At 42.4% G+C, this 18,570-nt stretch overlaps 2 protein-coding genes across 5 annotated transcripts in view; both read right to left on the bottom strand.

Moving 5' to 3' along the window:
• Window positions 1-300: 300 nt before the first annotated feature.
• Window positions 301-11,518, bottom strand: JPT2 (Jupiter microtubule associated homolog 2). The gene is made up of 5 exons (XM_035548725.2): window positions 11,258-11,518; window positions 7,202-7,350; window positions 6,688-6,830; window positions 4,712-4,757; window positions 301-3,990 (listed from the first exon to the last, which is right to left on the bottom strand). The coding sequence occupies exons 1-5, from the start codon at window positions 11,299-11,301 to the stop codon at window positions 3,806-3,808; spliced, it is 567 nt and encodes a 188-aa protein (XP_035404618.1). The 5' UTR covers window positions 11,302-11,518; the 3' UTR covers window positions 301-3,805.
• A 752-nt stretch (window positions 11,519-12,270) lies between these two features.
• CRAMP1 (cramped chromatin regulator homolog 1) overlaps window positions 12,271-18,570 on the bottom strand; it is a 45,513-nt gene continuing 39,213 nt past the window's right edge. For all 4 annotated transcript variants that reach the window (XM_035548720.2, XM_050713794.1, XM_050713793.1 and 1 more), the window contains one exon: window positions 12,271-17,906. In XM_035548720.2, coding sequence (XP_035404613.1) covers window positions 17,742-17,906 — 165 coding nt within the window. In that variant the 3' untranslated portion in view covers window positions 12,271-17,741. The remainder of the gene's footprint in view (window positions 17,907-18,570) is intronic.

Below are 18,570 nucleotides of genomic sequence, written 5' to 3'. Positions count from 1 at the left end.
CTCTTCTCCATCATGCAGTCACAGGGATAGCTGAGGTACGTGGACACCCATGCACCAGTATGATATTATACAACTATCAACTGCTAGAATTTTTCAGTAATCCTGAATTAGCAAGGAACATATCACAACAGTTACTCATTTTTAGTGCTTAAATAATTGAATCCATACAATACTACTTTGCATGTGCTCTCACTAGACAAGCCCCAAGAACGTACTTTAGATTTTCCAAGTATGATTAATGTCTATAAGTACTTCAAAAACAAGAGAGCAGTAACGCCACTTATTTTAAAACACCAACAGAGAGGACAATCTTCTTTATCCAGAGCACAAACTATGCTTTTGTTTATCAAAGGTTATACAGTGATGTAACAGGACAATATCAGACAATGCTTGCTTAAAACAGAGTGCATAAAAGTCAGTCTTAACAGTGGAAAATATGCACTAATCTGGATTAATCATTTTCACAGGGGATTAGCAGGAATTACACAATGCAGCTGAGTTGCTAGTTAGAATATCATCTTGTACTGTACAGGCATGGTGATGTATTTAGGAACTAAGGAGCAATGCCTAGAATTGTTTTCTCTACTTTGACACTACTTGTCAAAACGTGCAAGTAATCCTTTAACCACTTTTAAGCTTAGTAGAACAGATACCTTAATTTTTCTTCCAAAAATAAGCCAGTAACCTGGATAACGTTCTACCATGTTTAAACTTCAAATTCCCAATTGAGGGGCAAAGCAATGACAATGTGTAGCTGCAAAATGAAACTATAGTATTGTCTACAATACAAAGACAACCCCTTGTTACTAATGCGGTAGGTATCAAGGATATTCACAGGTTCTCACACTAAGCAGATGCTATCCAAAGCATTGTGCATGCTTGAGAGAGAAGTTCTTAACCACAAGCAGCAAAACGCTCAGTGCGGAGTAGAACGACTAGAAACAAGTGGTAGGTGAGAGGCTCTGTAGGGTATCGCAGTCTGTAACTTATGGCATAAACTCAGACTTAAAACAAGCTGGCTGAGAGGACAAAATGTCCAGCTCACCAGGAACTGGAGTTATAGTTAGCTCCGTTCCGTTGGCAGAGATAACATGGCATAAGAGGAGAGTTCTACTCTTTGGAAGTGTAGAAATGGGGATACAACTCCTCCACATGAAGAGCATCCCTGCTTAAGGGGAGTGATGTTATTGTACAAAACGTTTGAATATTGAAAACATGTGAACATTCAAGCCTATTTACAATATTGTTGAAGAGCATAACAGCATTCCTGCATCGTGCAGAACGTGGAATGTTACCCACAGAAATACCCACTGAACAGCCCACCCTTGCTGCTGTCCCTGAACTCCCAAGATGTGCTTTCTCATCAGCAACCTCAGGTAGGATGTCACGTCTCCAAAGAATACTCTCCACTACAGAAGGCCTGAAAACATCTGTGTTATTTCTCCAGTTTCAGATACCAAAATTCAGTGTTATCTACACTGAACTAGACCACCCATTAATTTATAAGAGCAAACATCTACAGCACACAGTGATGTAGCAAAATACAGAGGTTTATTGAGAAGTGCATGATTAATCATCTGATTTCCAATCCCCTTCCGTGGCAGAGAAATGTTATCAAATTTACTTGATAAACTGAAAACAGTTTAAATTCCAAAGAAAAAAAACAAAAATGAACAAAGTAAACACAGTTTAACCAATTTAAGGCCTTGTTGGAAGCTTGTTTAAAAGACAGGCACTGTAGCCAATGCACTAAAAGATGCCAAGCCTAAGCTCAGTATCAGAGACAGTATCAATTACACCAGACCTTTCAGTGCAGAAAGCAACTTCTGGTTGACTTTTCTACCTGGTAACCTCTTAAAAGCCTGTAAAGCAGTAGAACAAGGTATTGAAGCAGAAGTATCAGACTCAACCAGAGGCAAGCCAGCACAGACTCTAGAAAAGCTGCTAGGAAACACATGTTTAGAAGTAACACAAATTGAATACAGGGTTGAAATTTTTTGAAGTTAGAATTCCTGCGTTGTTCTCCCAGGGGGGCAAAATAACAGGGAGTCCTAAATTTATCTGAGAGGTACAAAGGCATTGTAACTCCTACTTTCCATGATTATTTCTACCCTCAGCACTTCCCATGTATTTCATTTTCACAATCTGAAAAGGCAACTAAGTCTTCAAGCAGTCATCCACCACTTCTGACACATACTGAACAGAACAGTCTAATAAGCACCGTAATGACAGAGTTTTTAGCACCTGACCCAGAGATAGTCCCCTCTAAGCAGCAGCAGTTTTCAGGGAACCTGGGCTAGTACAGCAGTGGATATACACAGATAAGGCCACTTGTTCTTTGGTGTACCTGAACAACTCCTGTTTTGAATGTCAAATGTAAAAATCACTACTAAATTCACTGAGCCATCTAAGCAACTAATGTTAGCATTCAATTATCAGAACTCCGAACATGAAAGCTAATTCAGAGAATCAATGATGTGAGCTACCCTCCCCAACATATGCTTCTGCAAAAGAAAGAAAAGCACATCTTCCAAATATGATTTAAAATAGCCAGCATGATCAAAAGGTTTGTATTGCTAAAGTCTTTGTTTCTCCAACTAGGATAGTCTACAGTATGTCTCAAAACAACTACAACTGTGGTATGGGGAGAATCCAAGTAGCTTTTCCCCCTTACCAACAGAAATCTGAGTCAGTCAAAGGCAAATCTAAGGCTGACCAAAGACAAGAGAATTCACTAACAGAGTCAGCACAGACAAACAAAAAAAATGCACTGTGGTAAAGACAACAGAACAGTCCTGGTTTCCGCAGTGTACAAAGTAAAAAACTGTTGCAGAAACTAAGGCATTTCTATACAGGTTGGGTTATCAAAGCTGGCTGGCTAGACATCTCAGTATATTTTCTACATTAACTATACATCATAGGTTGCTTCTCCTCAAAGAATACCACGAGGTTATTGTTTGCACCAACATCTTCTCCAGGAAGTGTGCAAGAACTCAACCGAGATGCTTTTAAAGTCTTCTAGAAGCATCTACACGAAACAGCACATTGGACTGGTATTACCATTCATCAAGAGCTAGTCAGAGTAATCAGCAGATTACTGAAGGCAGCAGAAATGCCTGAATATTCTGAGGAGGGGAACACTAAGATACTTATTAACATATGATGATTTATGAGAGCATAAAAGACTTTCAGCATGTTTTGTCCTTGTATCCACAAACATGTACTGTTCGGTAACAAAGGAGAAAAAGAGAACCAAAGACTACAGACACTCAAGAACACAGTAGCACTAGTTGTTCCAGTTGAACGTATTTACATTAAAGTGACTGCAGGTCAACTCATACTGTGAATCTGTGTCCTGTTGCCTAGAGAAAAGCACAGCCTACCTGCTGTGCTTCAGAATATTCCAGATGTGACCTCTGGGTCCCTACCCATTCACAATGTTTTACATGTTGACTGTATGGAAAAGCCTGACTCCACAAGAGTGTCCTGAGCCACTGGCAAGCTAAGAACCTAAGGGCCTGATGAACTCACCACAAAGTAGCACTGCTCTTTCACAAAGTTACACTAATGTCCCCCTCTGCCACCCACCCAGGCAGGCAGTCCATACTCGATGTCTTCTGCAGGGCACCCTTACCCTCCCCAGCCCTCCCTCCCCAAATCATCAGATTTCCTTTCCACACACTTTGGCACAACCCTCATCCATCTGCCTAAGAACCTATCCACAAACAATAGTCCATAAACTGACCTCACAACCACAGACAAGACTTTCTGTGCAGACTCGGTTAGTGAAAGTGAACAGATGACCCTAATAGAACGCAATGCTGGATTTTCCACCCGGGGGATTGAGAACTTTGTTGTGAGAGCGTGGTCTTGGCCCTAATCTGGGCTCGTGATTGTCTATCTTGGGTTCTGGCTCCTTGCATCGCTCCTCTTTGCCCAGATCTTTTTTCTCACCACCATCTTCCAGCTGTGGTTTGTTGTTTTCTGCAGCTGAACAATAAGAAAAAAGGATTAGACCAACTAGCAGACTGTAGTGAACAAAACATTTTTTGCACACCATCTTGACTAGGCTGCATTTTTTCCCCGTGCCTCCCATCCACAGTACACTAAGGATATGGTTTATACCTATTCATTCTTTCCTGAAAGAAACAGGTACTGAAGAAGAATTTCACTTCTGTAACAACTCCTCTCTTGCTTCAGCAATCTTTCTAAGAAAGCCACGTAGGCTAAGCAATGTACCTTCAGAATTACTTTGGCAGTGTCAGACAATTAAGAGATTCACCAATCAGTCCTTTCATACTGCTTGAAAGCAGTGCTCCCATCATTCTTTAACAGTAATTAGCAGAGCACATTTTGTCAGTCAGCTACTTGTTACTTACAACTAGAGAAGGCCAAGACTACACACTTGAAGGAAGCAATCTGACAGATACATATGGAATCTGTATATATAGAAAAACATCCTACCTATAGTATATATACTTTGCTTGATGCAAGCTATATACACATTATCAAGGCTTGTGCATGGGGTGTTCTCATCAGTAAGAGGAAGAGAACAATTTCCATGAAGTTACATGACTCAGTTTTTGAGTAAGAGAAAGAAAACCTGTTATATAATGCTAAGCTTTAGCCTTATGTTTTTAAGAGGAAAGCGTAAGAAACTGTTCCTCAGATCATGTCTTCTCAAGAACAGCACAGAGTTTCTGTTGCTGACCTTCTGGCTTCTTCGGTGTTTCATCTTCCTTCAGGACAATGTGATCCTGCAATGAAACCAAGAACTGTCTTAGTATATCACCATTCTCAAACAGCAACTCTGTCACAAGATCTTTTAGAAGTTTTTCCTTTGTTTCTTATCAAAGTTCATACATTTATTATGGTAAAAGCTGACAACTGCAGACACTCTTCTGCACATTCATCTCTTCTGCACTCTTCAGCCCTTCATCCCCCTCCACCACTTCATAATCCCAGAAGAAATTCTAGAGTTTAGTTCTACTAGTGGACTCCTACATTACATTCAGGTGCACATCTCAGACAATTCATTGAAACAGATGAACACACTATGCTAATTCATTAGATACTTAAAACTTTATCTGTGATAAGCAGTTCAGTCCAAAGGCATGGAATTACCATTCTTGACAAGTATGTAATACCATCCAAGAGAAGTTAAGACAACTTAGAACAACTAGAACACAAGCAGCCCTTCAGCACCCAAATTGACATTTGGCAATTACTGTTGTAGGTGAGTAGCAATAGAGACCCAAACAGTCAGGTAATTAACAAAGCCTTTTAAAACCACTTTCCCAATAACGTTAATTATCAGAAATACAAAACAATAATTCAGAAAAGCTTCCATGTTTTCCCCTCCCACGAAATTCAACTTGCAGTAATTGTTGCAAATATGCTACCTCCTTTCCATCCCTGTATCTCCCACAACTTTAATGCTCTAGTTAAATTCTGAGGAGTTTCCACAGTTCTGTTCTCCCTTTAGTCAGGAAATCACAGGAATTAAAATTTTACATTACAAAAAAAAAAAGACCAGCCCCATAAAGGGGTACAGAGGAACACAACACAGCCCTTTGCTACTCCAACAGTGCTACTCCCAACAAAAACTAGCTTCCACAGCCTTTTTTCCCCCTCCTTTTCTTATGACTCAACCCCTCCCAAATAAACTTGGTAGCACGCATAAAAAGTTAGGCAAAAGCCCATTACCTGCACCTTCAAATTTAGGAGGGAAAATTGAAAAAAAATTAGTTAAATTTGTGGAATCTTCTCTTCCTAAGGTTCCAAGAAAAATGAGACTACTACTATTTCTTGAGCATAAAGAGTGTCAGCTGCATTTCATAGGATGCTAGGTTTCCATGGTACCTCACATATGAGAAACACTGCCAACATGGCAATTACTCCTTTAACAGTATCTACTTAGCATAAGGCAACAGTTGTAAATCCAAATACAGGGCTTTTGAACAGACAAATCAACTGAATGTAACTGGGAACGTTTCCTCCTTTTTTTCCAAAACCAGATTTGGTCACAACTTTCCAACTCGTACATATCCCAGCTTTAAGACCAACAAATGATACCCGATACAGTAAGATACACTTGTCTGACATCACAAAATCAATCACATGCTAGACCTGAAACTCAAAGTTGATCATCAGTGTTGATCACTTAAGCTTAATCATCTCCTGCTGAAGTTCTTTCATGTTGAATGTTGACGCATATATTTGAGAGAGGTGAAGACAACAGCAAGGTCACAGGACGATTTTGACTGTAGTTCACTGGTGTACACTGGCTTTCCAGAGTGGGTGTCAACATCACCTCTGCCAAACTGCAGAATATAGAGAAATCTTCTACCCATCTTAAAATACCTCTTGGCTGTGTGCCCAGAACTCCATCTGTACCTCACTTATAAGATGACCAAAGGATTCAAAAGCACTATTTAAAAAAAAAAAAACCACACTTCTGCAGTGTAATTAACAGTTTTACCACAAACTACAGGGCATAGTGAGAATCAATATACCAAAGCTGATAATGTATAAAAAGATTTCAGGAATAACTGCCTAATTTGAGATTACCCCATTCATAATTTAGGTTTGTCATTTAAAAAAAATGCATGCATTGCTGTGTTGGTAACAAGACTATAAGATGACTCACTGAGCTTCTCGACTCAACAGTGAAAAATGTACAAATACCTTAGGCTTATTTGGGTGTGCTCGCACAACACTGGTAGATACTGGAGACCCAAAGATATCGCTTGTCTTCCCACCAGGTGGATTCATACGCGGACGAGGCTGAGCAGTACCAGAATCCTCAAAAATACCGCTTTCTTTTCCCCCTGAAAGGCAATTGTTACATTTTTTTCCAGATGACTTAGATTTACCACATTATATCAAAAAAATGCAAGAATTCAGACTTCTAGACCCCTGCTATCTAGAGATATCTTGCCTGAAGATAATGGTTGAAATCCCTTGTTACAAGAACTCAATAGAGTCTCAGATTTAACAGCTGTACTCATTGCAGCTAACTGATGATAGAACTCTAGAACAGAAGCAGCTTCATCATTTCCTAGGCCCCTATTTTACAAAACATACTCATTTTGTAAAGAAACATAACATAAGATAAATATTGTTGTACAATAGTAACGTGAAACCACTTCTGCTTTGCAATTCAGAGCCCAATCATGCTACAAGAAGAGACTGCACTTACCTGGAGGGTTTGTTCTTTTTGGAAAATTTTGCGGTTCTTCTGATGCTCCAAAGATATTGGATGCCATCCGGTGCGGCCTGCTGGAAGAAGAAACTTCCTCTGTACTTCCGAAGAGGTTACTAGACGCTCCTCCAGGAGGCTTCAATACCCTACATCACAGAACAAGAGAAGCAAGAGATGGAAGTGTTTGAAATGTACAACGTTCAACATATTTAATGCCCCCTTCGCATTCCCCCTTGTATGTTATGATTGACTGTTCTGATTTGAACTTACTTCAGGTAAATCTGTTAAGTCCGTGAAGCATCTACTTTTGAGAAGATGCCCTAATAAAATATTCTCAAAATATTACCAGCCTCCTAGTCAGTCAACTTGATTGTTATCTGCTATTACTTGGAACGGTCACAACAGTGCTACCAGAACGAGTGTCTATGCTCTCTGTGGTCTTCCAGACACAACACAAAAATACTTATGTCTCTGATTGGTATTTAAAAAAAACACTACAGTGTCAGACTACGTTAAATTACATACATAGATTTTGCATCTGACGTAATTCAAACACATCAACTTTTAAATAAAATCAGATATTTCCTAACTACTAAATATTTGCTAGTTTCAACCATCAGTTATCATATCAGATGCTGGAGAGTTTAGAATGGAAATCAAAAGTGTGAGAAACTGAATTTTTAGCTGCCAAGATGCACAGCCATTAAGATTAGAGCTCCGTACCACAGGTATAGCAAATGGAGCCTATTAAAAACTGGAGATTGCAACAGAATTAGACCAACTTCTTGAAAACCTACTAGAAGTCATGCTTGCCATCAAGTAATAAGTCTCCAGTTAATACCTATGCCTTGTTAAGGGACTTCAAGTCCTCTCCTGAAAAGGAACTGAACCATTACCTGAGAGCAGTGTAAACAGAATTAATTGGAGAATTCACAGAAGAAGTATGGCAAAGCAACGAACATCTAGGTATCAGAAACAACCTTCACAGTCATAGCTACTTGACCAACTACCTGAAATCTTCGGAGCTGAGCAATACAGTAGCTGAATTACACCTCTTCTAACCTGAAAACCTGATCTGGAACCTAAGCTCACCTTTCCTCTAATACAATGGGAACAATTATAAGTTACAGTTACAATTATAAGTCTTGATTATTCGATTAAAAATAAATCCAAAACCAATTGTTAGTCTTACGTTGTCCTCCCATTTTTATCACAGCATACATCCTAAAAAACCCTACTCCTGCAATGAGCAAGCTGGAAGAATCATTTGAGGTGCTCAGGAGGCCCTTTCAAATCAGCACAGTCAGCATCCCTTTCTCCTAGCATCACCCAGAAAAAATGTTGGAACCCCACAGACATTAAGTGGATTTCCCTCCTCGATTTCTAAAGCTTCCAACTACTAGCACCCTTCCAATTATTCCATAACAAAATAAACATTCAAGCGACAGCAACACCGAGTGCATAGAACTCTAAATAATGCTGATTCAGATAACTAAGACATTCACAGGAACTACCGAAAATAACCTAGAAGTATAGCAACGAACTCTTCCCCCTTCTGGTTTCAAAGACGTGACAGGGTTTTGCACTCCTTCACTTCAGCCAAAAACCAGGGAGAATACAAAGTTATTTTGTTTCTGCACAGACTCTAGGGCAGTGCTGGCCTCCTCATACTGCCAAGTTCCACTTGCTTCTAGATCAGAGCGAGACGGTCAGGTCTCCCACACCAAGTAATAAAATAAGATTTACTCCGTGAATCCTACCAACAAGACACAGCTCAAACTTGATATGCCAGTGTGAGCTGCTTCAGCAGAGTAAAGGACTCCACAAAATGGAAGGGATTGGAAGGGACCTCGAAAGCTCATCCAGTCCCCCCGGCAGAGCAGGAACACCTCGATCAGGTCACACAGGAACACATCCAGGCGGGTTTTGAATGTCTCCAGAAAAGGAGACCTCACAACCCCCCTGGGCAGCCTGCTGCAGTGCTCTGTCACCCTCACCGTGAAGAAGTTTCTTCCTATATTTAAGGGGAACCTCCTATGTTCCAGCTTGCACCCATCGCTCCTTGTCCTATCATTAGATGCCACCGAGACAAGCCTAGCTCCATCCTCCTGACACTCGCCCTTTACATATTTATAAACATTAACGAGGTCTCCCCTCGATCTCCTCCAAGCTAAAGAGACCCAGCTCCCTCAGCCCTTCCTCATAAGGGAGGTGCTCCACTCCCTTAATCATCCTTGTGGCTCGGCGCTGGACTCTCTCAAGCAGACAAATTCAACATACACTTTATAGTCATTTTAGTTTGTATTTCTATTATATCAGTTTACATAGCAATACTTTTTGTGCCTCATAGCCAGAGAATTTGGATCTTTTCTCTTTCAGCGGTAGGGGAGCAGACAGGAAGCTATGGTGTTTTTTCCTCTTTTAAACGGTAATAAAAAAAACTTATTCTGTGCAATCTAAATCTGCCTCTTCCCACCCAACAGACTAGAACTCTGTCAATTCATCTCAAACAGCTAAATTAAGAACCTACCCTGTAAGTTTAAAAGCCTCTACAAATTGCTTTGTTCTCTCCTGGCAGGCTTGAAGAATTTTAATTAGGTTTTGTGGTCTTTTCTGCTACACTCAAACACCCTTGAATTTGAATTTTCTTCCCTAATTAAACCTCTCAGCCAACCTCTGGAAGGGGTGCCAAGACTCAACCATTACTTCAAGACACTAAATAAATATTCTTATATAGATTATATATCTACAATTATACACAACTGAAAGCAGAACAATGAATTCCTGGTTTTTGGAGAGCTCTAACAAAGCAGGCAGAAGGGGCAGTTGCATTGCACGTCAGAGACCCTCACTGGGCTAACCAGGGGAAGGGCAACCAGAAAGCAGGTGCTAAGGTTTGGAACACCAACCTCTAAAACAAAGCCCCAAAAGTTGCAGGCCAGCTTCTGCTGTTAGATCAGTACAGATTCCCTGCTCGTTAAATAGCTCCCTCATCTTATAAACAAGCAGCGAGCTTCGTTCAGTCAATTCTCCTATTGAGCTGAAAGCTCTGCAGTATTTTACAATAGCACTGATAGAGAGGATATGTATTATATTGTTATATTTCCAAGGTGGCTACCAGTTAAGACAACATTTAACGTTTTCAGCTCCACGAAGTAGCTGTGAAACTGCTCGTATACTGGATAAATTGGATACATGACAGCACGCCATTTTTATTGTGTACATCAACAGTGTGATGATAGAAATCTGCCTTGCTTTGTCCTCAAAGCAACAACTCTTAAACATGCAATTTGGTTTTATTTTGGAATAGCAAAACTTTTAAAAAATAAAAAACTTCATTACAAAAGTTTAACAGAAATAAAACTAGGCAGTTAATTTCTCTCAGCAAACAGAAACAGCAGTGGGACAGCAGCGCTCGCTGTATCACTGTGCACAATCCCTGGATGACCAGAGACCAATAAATCTTTGTTTAAGGAATGAGCAGAAGATGTTTTGGGAAGAAAACATCCTTTAAAACCCTGCCACGGCTTAAAACCAGAACAAAAGGCGAACTTAAAGCCCCCCCCCCCCCCCCGACTGCTGAACGCTTCCTTCCCCTCCAAACACGCCATCACCTCACAGACGGCTTTACCGCTCCAACCCCGAGCCGTGAGCACACACGGCCTCATCCGAGCGCAAACACCACGCGGCGGCCTCATCAGGGGAAGGTAATTAAACCGCTTACGCAGGCGTCGGTGCCGGACCCTGTGAGGGCGCCCCGGGCCCGCCCAGCTCCCTCCTCCCGCCCGGGGACGGAGCCGGGCCCCGCTCCAGCCCGGCCGGCCTTCCGCGAGGCGAAGCGAGGCCCCGCGAGCTCACCGCGGCCCCGGCGACCACCGGACGGTGCCGGGACGCGGCCGGAAGGGCCCTCGGCGGGGCCCCCCCCCTGCCCTCAGCCTGCCTCAGGCCGCCCCCGCCGCCCTCAGCCCCTCCCGGCCCCGAACAAAGACCCGCCGGGGGCCCCGCGCCGCCGCCCGGCTCCTGCCGCTTCCCCCCCCTCCGCCGCCGCCCCACCTGGAGCTGGGCTTGGCAGCGTCGGCCTCCGGGCCCTGGAACATGGCAGCAGCCGGGCTCCGCAGCGCTCCGCCGCGCCTCACCGGGGAGCAGGTAGAGCCGGCCGCCCCGCCCCGCCCCGCCTCGCCGTTGGTTGATCCGGCTGCCCATCGCGGGGATCCGCCTATCGGACGCGGTTCGCCCCCTCGGGGTCCCGCCTGTCCGGTGAGCCTCACGGCGGGAGGGAAGATTGAAAAGGGCCCGCGCCGTCGCTCGCCCTGGCTTGCTCCCATTGGAGGCGCTGCACGTCCGTTAGGGGGAACCGGCAGAGGGATTGGCTGGGAGGAAGGAAGGGCGGGGAGAGCGGAGGCTTAAAAGGGCAGGAGGGTGGCGGCCGGCCCCGGGCGGGGCTGCTGCGCGTGGCGGTGCTCGGAGGGTGCGCGGGGTGCGTGGGGTGCGTGAGGGGGGCGCCGGCGCTGCTGGGGGCGGGCTGCGGGGCGTTCGGGCCCTTCCACCGGGCACACCGCCCCTCGGGGATCATGGAGTATCCCGAGCTGGAAGGGACCCATAAGGATCATGGAGTCCAACTCCTGGCACCACGCAGGTCTGCCCAAAAATTCAGACCACGTCACTAAGAGCACAGTCCAAACGCTTCTTAAACTCCGACAGGCTTGGTGCTGTGACTGCGTCCCTGGGGAGCCTGTTCCCTTCACCTTCTCAGTGAAGAACCTTTTCCTGATATCCACCCTGAACCTCCCCTGCCTCAGCTTGACACCATTCCCGCGGGTCCTATCACTGGTGACTAAAGAGAACAGATCGGTGCCTGCCCCTCCACTCCCCCTCGTGAGGAAGCTGCAGGCCGCGATGAGGTCTCCCCTCAGCCTCCTCTTTTCCAGGCTGAACAGGCCCAGTGACCTCAGCCGCTCCTCATGCGTCTTCCCCTCTAGGCCCTTCACCATCTTCGTCGCCCTCCTCTGGACACTCTCCAACAGTTTAACGTTCTTTTTGTACTGTGGTGCCTCGAACTGCACACAGTGCTCGAGGTGAGGCTGCACCAGCGCAGAGAGGGACAATCCCTTCCCTCGACCGCGTAGCGATGCTGAGCTTTCTCAATGCATAATTAACTAAGGCTGCCATTGGATGTTGCAGACCAAAAGCTGAAACGCACACAAAAAAGAATCAGATAAATTAGTAACCTAATTCAGGTTGAAAGGAACTGTAGGAGGTCTCTAATCCAACCATCTTCTCCAAGCAGGCTCAGTGAGCTCCGCGATCAGGCCAGTTTCCTCAGGGCTTTATTCAATTGTCTTGAAGAGCTCTGAAGACAGACACTGCACATACAACCTCTCTGGGCAACCTGTTCCCCTGCCTGCTTGGCCTTAGGGTGGAAACTTTTTGCCCTAGAGATTATGCAAACACAATGGCACAATAGAAGCTTTACATCTAAGCTCCTGCTTATCCGCAGTTAGGAGGACGTGCCAAGGTGTGTGTCTGTGTGGGAAGGGGAAAATCAAGATGATATGCATACCCTTTTGCCTTTTTTTTTACCCTTGTCATTGGTGACCACTGTCAAAGATAGGAGATTCAGGATAGAGAGCCCTCTGCTTTGACTCATTTATTATGTTCACAATTAGGGGACACTACGGGGAATGGAAGCTGGAAGGCATAAAAAAGAACTACACAACCCAAAAATCAAAACATTCTCTCACCATGGTGAAAATCATGACAATTCTGGGATGGGAGATGATGGAAATTATGGCATTGAGCGCACTGGAGCCAGAATTTCACCCCGAAAAGCTTAGCATTATGGACACACTTTCATCCCCAGGATTCTAATAGGGTCATTACTACGTACATGAAAGTTAAATGGAAAATCTGATAGGATATAAACTCCAAATAACACACTGGACATGAGTTAGACCAAGTATTAGTATGTATTTATGCACAAGAATAAAAACAGCTTTACAAGTTGAATTGGAAATTTAAACAGAGGAAGTTTAACAGCTTTTGTATATTATATTAAATAACCAAAACACCTTTTTCCAAAATTGGTAAAGAATAAATAATATAATTTACAATATGGTACAAAAAATAATCAGTAAGGACAGGCATTCTGCTTTATACATACACTATATAGGTATATTTATAATCTATAAAACAAATTCACATCTCAAACAAGCCAGAAACCTTAGATGATATGGCTTAACTATTATTAAAAGAAACAGCATTAAATTTTGCTGCCAGAACCATAAGCTCTAAAGCAGTTATCATGTTTCAATAATTAATGATAACTTATTGCCGTAGTGCTTGCCAAGGTTTCACTTAGTTAACATTTACAAATTGCTGTGAAATTAAGAGATTCAAAGGTTTGAAAAGGTTTTTTTTCTTAAAAACAAAAAAACAAAACAAAAAACACAACCAACAACAACAAAGTGCAGTACTTTTCTCATAAGTTCATCCAAAGTCTGAGTGTAAAAAACAAAATGCAACTTAATTTCCACTCTGGGATCTGTGGAGTCAGTAAATTAGATGTTTTTATAAGTGTAGATTTGATCCAAGCTATTTAATTCAATTTAGAAACATAAAGAAGGGTGTCAAGGAAAGGCTTAGCAATGCCATATTAAAAACAATTATCATTCCTATGCTTAATAGATTTAGTGATAAAGGATAAAATGAATTGTGTGGCTAATCAGGATGCAACCCCCAGAAGAAAACCCACTATTAATGCGCACACAGGTAGATCTAATTCTTAGGATGTAGTACTGCTTTTCACCCAGACTATTATGACGACAAATACTGAATTTACTGCCACTCACCTTGCTGAACTACTCCGAACTTCCTTATTGTACATACAGCTGCTAAACCAACATGGGGCAAGCCTATCAGAAGTTTACAAATAAAACCAGTAGAAACTAAAGCCTTAGAGCAATTAATACTAGAACTGGAGGTTCTTAGTGTCCACTTGTCCTCTCCAACTGCCTTACAGTGTCTCAGGCAGCTACTAAGCTACCAAAGTTACATTTAACTTTAAAAAAAAAAAAAACCTGCCCAAATTTCAGTGTAGCTTGCTTGAATGTTTGCTTAGGATAAGCTGACATTGTTACAAACATGAATGCTCTTACTTCTGCTGGGAAAGCTGAAAAGAAATAAACTTGAAACAAATTTTGCGTTTTCCCAATATGTGTGTGTGTATATGCATGCACAAACGTATGTACGTACACACATCCACCCACCCATTTTTCCCTTAGCAGTCCTAGGCACAAATTAACAGTAAGTATGTAAAGCACATCCACATAGAATCTAGTACTGGTGGAGTTAGATGCGTGTTTAAGTGAGTTTTCATATAGTAAGGGCAACAAATTCTGCATCAATTCAAAGTTATCACGATCTAAGTTATTTTCAAGTTTTTCCCTGATAAAACCTCCTTGTCCTGAAAATGCAGTTCGCAGAACATTACACTTCTGAAATCAGAAACCAAATATGGAAGGCAGGACTATTTAGGAGCTTCAAGTCTCAAAAGACAGGACCACGCTAAGAGAATTTGGTGCAAGAAAAGATGTCAAACTGTTTCATAATCAGAACTTTTAAGAGGCTAATGCTAAATACATTTCTAATCGCAGTGTTGATGCTGAACTGACTTCTGTCATTTCCACTTTGTTATTACTTGGTGGTCCCAAGTCTACTTGCAATGGTTCAGCGTATTAAAATTTTTTGATCTCGTGGCATCAATAAGAACAGCCACTATGCTGCCATTCATTCTGCATTATTATTCCCCTCTGGCCACTGAATGGGCTGAGAAGGGGCAACCTGGCAGCTCCCTGTATCAGATGGCAGAAACTCTTCACAGACCTTGATGAAATACTCTGCCATATGGCGCAGCAACACTGGAACTTATTCTAGACAATCTAAAAGTCAAAATCAGTGTGGCATCCACTTAATTGCAGTCATGGTTAGAGAAGACGAAATATCTGTCAAGCTACCTAAATACATGAGAGACCATCAAGCTGGTCTTTCAGTATTTTGAAGTTTAAGAATGAGTTCAGATTTTTTTGTTTTTAATACAGTACTTCACACTAGAACACATCACACGTCCATCACATGTCCTCCTGCATGTCCTGTAATCCATAGCCACGGCTACATGAGGAATCCTCTACTTTTGTCCTGCAAGTCTGAAGGATTTGGAGGTTCAGCATATAGGATAACCAGCATTACTAACGTAATAAGCCAAAAACGATAGGAGACACTCTGGGAAAGACTGAATCAAAACATTAAGTAAAACTTAGCAGTTTTAGGGTGAGTGACTCTCGAGATTAATGGACATCCTCTCCACACCAAGGGTGAATGCTCAGAATCACATACTCCTCAGCATTCATTCTTCAGACATCATTCAACTTTTTATATTCCAGGTTAACATGATTTCCTGATAATTGCATCACCAAACAACACTCTGTAAGGATAATGAAAGAGAAATAATGACCAAAGGACTTAACATCCCATGTGACAGGTGGACAGAATAAAAAGTTAGCACACAGGTACAAAACTCTTTGTTTTTCTAGTCGTGACTGTCTTCTTGCTAGTAATAAAATCTTGACTCCCTGTTGGGAACAACTGTTCACGCTAATGCTGTTTTTACATAGGTCTATGGTTCCTATATGAGAGAATGTAGCAACCTTATATGTGGGGTCCTGGAATGTCATACAAATCTCAGTACTTTTTGATTGACATCAGTGAAGTTGCTCTGGGCCACACAAAAGGTGCATCAGAAAACTTGTGACATTTTCTTTAAATGACAAAGAGGATAAGGCAAACCATGTAGCAGTAAAACAAAATCTACCTAGGCAGGGTAAAGTGACTGGGAAAACAGCAAATCCAATCAGTGCATCATGAGCAAGGTTACAAGCAGAAACTCCCAGTCAAATGCCTTGTAAAAGCATCTAAAGGCAGGCAGAATTCCATCCACCAAGTATAGTGCAAGTTGGGAAAATGAACCCCTGATAATAGAGATGGAGTTTTATTTATTTATTAATAATATAAAGTTGAGGTTTATACACGGCTGTGCCCTTGGATAAGTTCAGAGCAACTTAAAATAGCCAAGGGACATCCTCTCACTGGAGAAGCAGACAAGTGCTTAAAAAAGGGGCACAGTAAAGGTATTCTCTCTCATGACCGGTAGGAAAGGAAATAGGAAAAGTCTCCTGAGTCATAAAGGCAGAACTGAAGGAAAACCAGCTGTAATTTTAGATTCCTTTCAAACAACTGGAGTCAGATCTGTGTCTTTCAGATATTAAAACACTACCATTAAATGCATAGGGATTTAGCAGAGGGCGGATCCAGACCCATTAGTGCCTGGGAGTGACTATAGTGAAAAATGATGCCCTGAGGTACTACAGAGCACCTGGAATTCAAAGAACAAGGAGGAAACAAGGAAGGACCAAGGGATTAAACAAGGTCTTGACACCCCTCTTCTTCATGACACAAGACAGATTTCAACAACTTTAGCATTAAAATATTATTTGTATCTAGAGATTACAATATTTTTTCCTATTTCCTCTCCTGGGAAAATTCTCAGATTTTTTTTTTTTAGAAAGATGGCAATATATACAGGTTTCCAGCACAGCCGAGACTAATAATGATAAAGCTTTCATAGTGATTCCAATAAGTTGTTTTGCGGTTTCTCCTGACTTGAAAAGCAACCATTCTTCAGGGAAAGCAGGAAAGCACTCTCCCGCTCATGGAATGAACTGTGCAATGTGGTGAAGAATCTCAAAGGTGGAGACTATGAGTGCAGTCAGAAGGATGATTGCGACATTTGATGGGGTTGAAAAATAGAGGAAACTCCCTATGGATCCACACGATCTGGGAGTAGGGTGAATCAGAGCTCTCCTACAAAACAAAAAAGCAGGTATATGCCCCTGCTGGAACGGCCAAACAAACCATAGCCAAAGAAACAGAATGGTCTATAGAAATGAAGCATCACAGAGCTGCAGCGTCTTTGAAGAGAGTGCAACAAACTTCAGTTTGATTCATAAAAAGAGCGCCAACTAGGTCATGTCAAGATGCAAAACAGTTTCCATACCTACCCGCACCCTTCATCCTCCACAACTTCAATGTGGATTCCAAATCATGGCATTTCGAGTACTATGCAAAAAACAACTCATGTAGGGGAGCTTCTGGCAATACCTGCTTGAGCTTCTTGCCTAGGCCATTCCAAAGTACAAGTCCAGGACTGTCTTGTAAGCCTGCCATCTTACATCACTGATGCAGGGGACACACCATTTCCTATAATAATACTCCATGTTTTGTTGTTCCCAGTATATTGCACATTCCAGGACCTGCAAGTACTTCTTCAGACCTTGAAGACAACGCTTCTCTTTTAGAAAGAAGTGCACAAGACAGGGACAGCTGAGCCTCAGCTGCTTCTCTGCAATCGGCCCTTGCCATGAACCAGCACTGCAAGCTCCATCTTAAGCTAAACAGTCCACACCAGCCTGCTGGTATCAACCACTCACTGTGAGAGATCCCCAATAGGGGGACCACCACCTCCTCCGTCGAACAGAATTTCCCTGCGGGTTGGCTCAGGTATCGATAGTTCCTGGGCAAGGTCATTAAAACGAGATATGTAATCTATGCTGTTCTCATTCATCATGCAAGCCAACTGGGAATCCACCACCTAGAAGAGAGATGACAGAAAAGAAGAGCTACACGTCAGCGGAAATTTCACAGAATCACAAAATTGTTTAAGTTGTAAGGGGGATCTTGTGATCACCTTGTCCAACCCTCCTGCTCATCAAGGTCAACAGGAAAGGTTGCCTTGTTGTCCAGTTGGTTTCTGGATATCTCCACAGATGGAGACTCCACAACCTCTCTGGGCAACCTGTTCCAGTGTTTAACCACCCACACAATAAAAAAGTTCCTACAGAATTTCATGTGTTTCAATTTTTGCCCGCCACCTCTCGTCCTTCATTCCCAGCCTCCTCATATGAAAGATGCTCTTTATCTCACTTGATCTGAGTAAGAGAATAGCTCTTATCTGTGGCTAAATGGAAGCCCCTCAAAAAAATACATAAATAAAAAAAAATTCAAATGGACCTTACCTGAACATCCTTAATTCAGCATTAAGGTACACTAGTAGAGGTGTTATGCAAAAACTTTATAGATATTGCATTCTGTGCAACACCTGCATTTGTAAATAAAGCTTGACTCTGCAGGACACTTAATAAAATCCCTTTCAAATTTCTCCCATCATTACAGCTATTTTATAAGGATACTCTAAATACATCCAACGCAAACCTGCATCTGCCACAACAGCAACAAAACACTACAGCTGCTCTGGT

This window comes from Cygnus atratus, chromosome 15, assembly GCF_013377495.2.
Source record: "Cygnus atratus isolate AKBS03 ecotype Queensland, Australia chromosome 15, CAtr_DNAZoo_HiC_assembly, whole genome shotgun sequence".
Classification (NCBI taxonomy): Eukaryota; Metazoa; Chordata; class Aves; order Anseriformes; family Anatidae; genus Cygnus; species Cygnus atratus.
This window is presented reverse-complemented; position numbering and strand designations above follow the sequence as displayed.

Coding starts and splice junctions, on each gene's coding strand:
- JPT2 (XM_035548725.2), bottom strand. CDS start 11,301: ATGTTCCAGGGCCCGGAGGCCGACGCTGCCAAGCCCAGCTCCAG. Junction 7,351..11,257: donor GCTGCCAAGCCCAGCTCCAG/GTGGGGCGGCGG, acceptor TCTGTGATGTAG/GGTATTGAAGCCTCCTGGAG. Junction 3,991..4,711: donor AACACCGAAGAAGCCAGAAG/GTCAGCAACAGA, acceptor CTTATTGTTCAG/CTGCAGAAAACAACAAACCA.